The following is a 6082-nucleotide window of genomic DNA, read 5'->3' as shown; positions in this document are numbered from 1 at the left end:
CCCGTTACTAGTGACGTTGACTTTGACAATTTAATTAAAATGGTATCGGCTGGGATTCTCCACAGTAAAATTACTTTCTTCCCCTTTTGTAATTAGTATTTTGGGTGGTGATACTTTGAGACTGTGAAAAATATCCCATTACTCATTGACTTTCAATTTATTTCCATATGTAAGTAGGGATCGTCTTATTCTATAAATAATAATCCATTGCTATCATTATTTACTTCAAAATTCCAATTTTCTCAACTTTACCCTGTGGGAACCCTGGAGAAGGTGAGTTCTGTATTCTTTTAGCATGTCTCTATCATTCTTTGAACACTTGCATACTTACTGGCATACTACGATATTCTAGACTTTATCTTGTATTTCTCCTCCCCCAATCCCAGAGCCAGCTTCTTCCCCAAGGAGCCATGGTTTCTGTGGGTGGAGAATGATATTTTAAGCCAAAATCTGGGCTCTAGGCGTGCTCATTACTACTGGGATAGTGTTGCTCCCAGGCCAACCAGGAGGATGAAGTTAGGGAATAGAAGCATAAACATAAAAGACAACCCTTGTATGGCCACCTCTTCCACTCTCCCCCATGTAGACATTCTCCTCTTTCTTCTGAGGCCTTGGCGTCTCATACAGACCATTTCTTTATCTACTGCTGCCTTGAATATTGACTTTTCACCCCATATAGGCTTCCCGTGCTAGGCTACCCTCCTACATAAATTCCTCTTTGCTCTGTTCAGACTAATAGCCCACTCTGCATCACTAGTGCTGCTATACTCATGCCTCCCTTTCTCTAACTGGGCTCTGATACATCAGCTAGACTACTGTAGCTCCTCAATCCTTCCTTTCTGTGTGAACCCCTATCTTAGCTCCTCAATCCTTCCTTTCTGTGCGAACCCCTATCTTAGCTCCTCAATCCTTCCCTTCTGTGTGAACCCCTATCTTACTCAGATCTAAGTGATACAATCTGGACCTAATAACTTATTAAAGGGAGAGAGGGAAAGGAAGTAGGAAAGGGAAGTGTCGTGGTCAGTGTTATGTGTCAGCTTGATGAGGCTATAGTTCCCAGTCATTAAATCAAACACGAATCTAGGAGTCACTGTGAAAATACTTGTGATGTGATTAAAATCCACGATTAGTTTACTTCAAATATAGAAGATTATTCTAGATGGTCTGTATGGACCCTATTCAATCAGTTGAAAGACCTTGTGAGCAGAGGTGAGACCTCCCTGAGAAAAAGAAATTTGCCTTTGGACAGCAACTTCAGACCATGTTCTGGAATTCTAGCCTGCTCTTCTGGGTGGCCTACCCCTCCTGCAATCACATACACCTATTCCTTGCAATAATCTCTTAGTATGCATCTCTTACTGGCTTTCTTTCTCTGGTTTAACCCTGTCTGATACAGGAAAAAATGGGGGGGGGGGAGAGAAAACATTTAATTATTATTATTTTAATGGAAATTCTCTGAGAAATGTTTAGAGTCTAATTTTCTGTTTCTACAAGGAGATGAAAAATAGAGCAGAAAAACATGTATCACGAGAGTTTAAGTTAATCATGGGGAAGAATTTCCTTCCAGTGAATATTAAAAATGAGAGCCTGAAATGACTCTCTGAGTCACTCAGCATCTAAGCAATGTCTCCTCAGAAAGGACTTATAGGACTTTTTTTCCCGTGTCAGTATATTCATCTACAACCTAGCGCCAAAAATTTCCTTTCATAATGAGTAATCTTCACTTTGAGTTCCAAAACGTAAGTCAGAGCACACTCTAAAAGCAAGAGGAAACTAATTCGAGGTAAAAGGTGGAAGTCGAGTCACATTCATACATGCAGCTGTAGTCAATATAATGTTCCATTCTGTGACTTTCTAACTTTAGGCTCATATTGTCATCTCTGTCTGTGACGTTTGTTACTTGTCCCTCGGAGGACTGTCTCCACCTTCATGTATCAGTGTAATACTCTTTTTCCCAGAGGTTTTCTCTAAACCTCTCTCTTCCTCTCTCTGTCTCTCTCTCCATTTTTCCTGCTTTAACCTTACTAAACCTATATTCATTTTATACTGTTTCACATATCACAGTTTCTTTCTCTTTAAACACACACACACACACACACACACACACACACACACACACACACACACACACACAAACCCAAAACTCCTCCTCACTCGCTTTCACTCTTTTTCTCGACTGGGTTTTAGATCCTCCGGAAGAGGGTTCTGGGGTGGGGGCGTGGCGGCCCCGGCAAGATGGCGGCGCCCGGGAAGATGATGTTTCCGGAGAAACCGGGCCGCGGCAAGTACAGGGCTGCCCTGAAGAAGGCGAAGCGAAAGAAACGACGGCAGGAACTGGCTCGACGGAGAGACTCGGGACTCCCTCAGCCGGAGGGAGAGGATGCTTCTGTCGAAGAGCAACGCCTGGAAGAGAAGCTGCTGGAGATCGAGAGGCAGAAACTGCACGAGGCGTGGTTGCTTCGGGAGCAGAAGGCGCAAGAAGAGTTCAGAAGAAAGAAGGAGCGGGAGGCGGCGGCTAGGAAACGGCAGGAGGAACGCGAGAGGCAGTTACGCGCCGAGCGGGAAGAGCGGCAGAGGAGAGAGAGGCAAGAGCAGGAGCGGAAGCTGCGGGAGAAGCGACGAAGGGAGGAAGCCGCGCAGAGGCTGCTGGGACGCGCCGCCGCCTGGCGGAACCCCGAGCCGCCCGCGGGCCCGCCGACAGCCGGGCGAGGCGGAGCCGACTGCCCGTTCTACAGTAAGACGGGAGCGTGCCGATTCGGAGACCGGTGTTCGCGGAAGCACAGTTCCCCGTCCTCGAGCCCCACTCTCCTCATCAAAAGCATGTTCACGACGTTTGGGATGGAGCAGCGCCGAAGGGACGACTACGACCCGGACGCGAGCCTGGAGGACAGCGACGAGGAGACCTACCAGCACTTCCTGGACTTCTACGACGACGTGCTTCCGGAGCTCAGGCACGTGGGGACCGTGGTCCAGTTCAAGGTCAGCTGCAACCTGGAGCCGCACCTGCGGGGCAACGTGTACGTGCAGTACCAGTCGGAAGAGGAGTGCCGGGCGGCCCTGGCCCTGTTTAACGGGCGCTGGTACGCGGGGCGGCGGCTCCAGTGCGAACTCTGCCCCGTGACCCGGTGGAAAACGGCCATCTGTGGTCTGTTCGAAACACACCAGTGCCCGAGAGGAAGACGCTGCAACTTTCTTCATGTGTTCAGAAATCCCAACAATGAGTTCTGGCGAGCCAGCAGGGACATCTGCCCGCCCCGCGATGCGACCGGCTCGTCCTCCGGGAAGGGCCCGGAGAGGAGAGCGCGCGCGGGCCGCCGCGCGGGCGGCTACGGGGGTGACTACGGGGGTGGCTACGGGGGCGGCTACGCGGGTGGCTACCTGGGCGGCTACGCGGGCGGCCACGCGGGGCCGAAGCGGCCGAGGAGCCCCGGCCCGGCCCGCTCCTGCAGGACGAGCCGGGGAGCCGAGAGGAAGCGGAGGAGCAGCCCCCGGGGCGACGAGTCGCGCAGACGCCTGTGGAGGAGCCGCGCGGGGCCCAGGTCACCCAGTCGAGGCGGGAAGAGGGGCCGCAGCCGGAGGAGCTCCTCTGGGTCCAGGAGCCGAGGCAGGAGGAGGTCAGGCAGCAGGGGCCGAACCACGCAGGGTCCCAAAGGCAAATAAACGTACTTTGGTCGTCACTGACTGTGCACCGTCCGCCGGAACCCCACCGCAATCTGATAATCAGTGTGTTCACAATAGAATACCTAGACAACATCAAATGCACAGGTAACATGAAACCCCTCCCCGTAGGGACCCCCGGGCGGCGCAGCGGTTCGGCGGGCGCCTGCCTTTGGCCCAGGGCGCGATCCTGGAGACCCGGGATCGAGTCCCACGTCGGGCTCCCGGTGCGTGGTGGCGCCTGCTTCTTTCTCCCTCTGCCTGTGTCTCTGTCTCTCTCTCTGTCTCTCTCTCTCTCTCTCTCTGTGTGTGTGTGTGTGTGTGTGTGACTATCGTAAATAAAAAAATAAGAAATAAATACAAAGAAAATCCCCTGTAATCCTAACCCTTAGCAGTAAAGTTCACGCTGGAAAACAAAACAAACAAACAAACAAACAAAAAAAAAAAAAGGAGAGGGTTCTGTCTTTCTTGTTTCTTTTCATGGTTCCAGCACCTAAGAGAGCGAATAGGTGTTCAAGAAGTAGTTGCTAAATAAATAGATATCACTGTGCCACTACTGCTTACCTGCCCATGATTCCAACAACAAGTTTTTGAAAAAGCAGTTTGATACTGATCTGAGATTGGATCTCTGCTGATGCGATGTTGTACAGTTTTAAGTCTCTAAGTAGGTAAATTCAAATAAAATTCAAGTCCAGTATTAGCATTTCACTATTCTTTAGGATAAAAGCAGTTGCTGCACTTCAGCACTTCTGAGTAGGCACGGCGGTATTCACCCATCTGTCCAAAGGTAATGGTGAGGTTTACTACTAGCTGGACCATAACCAGCATGATGAGTGAGTAAATCTCAGACTAGCTTCTCTCTTAAGCTTGGTTGTAGAAGAGCCTGGGAACCACTATAGATATTTAATGAGTCAGACAAAAGTGGGGGAAAAAAATCCTACCCAACTGTCTTGGGGCTATCATAAACAGATAAAAGATTACCACTGGTGTAATGGAGATAATGGGAGACCAAATATCAGTCCTGAATTACTAACAAAACAAGCCTTTTTTTGTAAAAAAATAATTGAGGTGTAGTTGACACACAATGTTACGTTAGTTTCAAGTGTATAGCATGGTGATTCAACAACTCTGTAGTTATGGCCACAGATGTAGTTAGATGATGAGATACAGTTTACAACTACCTGAATAGCGTACTGTGGAGACGATCAATTGATGTGCGAAAGCTAGTTTTACTTTATATGCAGATGTTCTGACTTCTTGGTGGACAAGTTTTTTGGTTTTGTTCTTGTTTTTTAAATGATGTGATAAATCACTAGCGATGCAGTAACAAAATCCTGTGCTGCTGCTCTATGAGTGATGATTATGTTGAGATCATTTTTATATTTAAAAAGATTAATAAGTAGGTACAGTCTCATTGGCTTTCATCTTAAAAGAAAAACGGTTTAACATAACTTTTATGACTCTGGTTCCAAACACGTGTTTGAAATGGCAATAAATGATCAGCCTCATGTCTGGATATTTTTGTTACTAAATACTTTTAAATACCTTGATAATTGATTCTTCAGTTTATATTTAAACATTTAGTGTTGTGAGCACATATGTTATGAGCACATAATTTATAGAACTGTAAAAGGAGGTGCTCTTACAATAACTTAGCCTCCTGGTTTTTATTAATTATTATATTAATAAGTGTGTGTTTTAAAACATATGCGGTTCAAAGAATGGTTTTGTTGCCATTCCAATCTTTTTCATTTTTGCATTCAAGTCACATACATAGACTCTCAATATAGAAATATTGAGAGTGTCTTCAAATCTACTTTAGGAAAGTAGACAGGCGGTTTTGATTTTTGTAGGTGATTTAAGTGGGCAAATATCCAAAAAAAAAAAAAACATACATATACTTATTGTCTGAATACCCTCTATCTTTTTGTAGTTTCATGTATATTTTTGTTTTTCTCTTATGATGTCAAAGCTCGAACAGTACGACTCTTAATATCTTACATACAAATCATCACTAGAAATGAGAATCGTAGGCATTTGGTGGCTCAAGTTCTCAAAAGATTCAGCTGTGTTTAACCGATTTTGATCCTACGAGTGTTTTGAGTTTGATTAGATTTAGTCATAACATAAAAATATTGAGACATATAAATGAAAAATTGAGAACAGGGGATATTGAGGTGTTTAGGATTTGAAGGGACAATCAGCCCAAGGTACATTTAGAACTTGCATTACACAATCCCTCGTGAATGTGAGAAAATAGATGGGACGCGTGTGTTCTGGCTCAGGGTTCACACACTGTGAAAGACACTGAAACCAAAGAAACAACGTGGATGTCTGTATAAAACTGGGTGGAAGGAATTTTAAGACTATCTCCCTGAAGCCCTGTATTATTGTGACAAGGTAGAAGTCTTTCACCCTCAATGCC

The 6082-nt window shown here is 46.1% G+C and overlaps 1 protein-coding gene across 1 annotated transcript; it reads left to right on the top strand.

The window, feature by feature from the left end:
* The first annotated feature begins 2235 nt into the window (after nucleotides 1-2235).
* LOC129506560 (U2 small nuclear ribonucleoprotein auxiliary factor 35 kDa subunit-related protein 2-like) lies at nucleotides 2236-3660 on the top strand. Its single transcript, XM_055320343.1, has 2 exons — nucleotides 2236-3346; nucleotides 3419-3660. Exons 1-2 carry the CDS (start codon nucleotides 2236-2238, stop codon nucleotides 3658-3660), a joined length of 1353 nt encoding a protein of 450 aa, XP_055176318.1.
* Nucleotides 3661-6082: the final 2422 nt, after the last annotated feature.

Source organism: Nyctereutes procyonoides, unplaced genomic scaffold, assembly GCF_905146905.1.
Source record: "Nyctereutes procyonoides isolate TBG_1078 unplaced genomic scaffold, NYPRO_anot_genome, whole genome shotgun sequence".
Taxonomy (NCBI): Eukaryota; Metazoa; Chordata; class Mammalia; order Carnivora; family Canidae; genus Nyctereutes; species Nyctereutes procyonoides.
The sequence above is the reverse complement of the archived record's forward strand: the minus strand, read 5'-3'. Positions and strand labels throughout refer to the sequence as shown.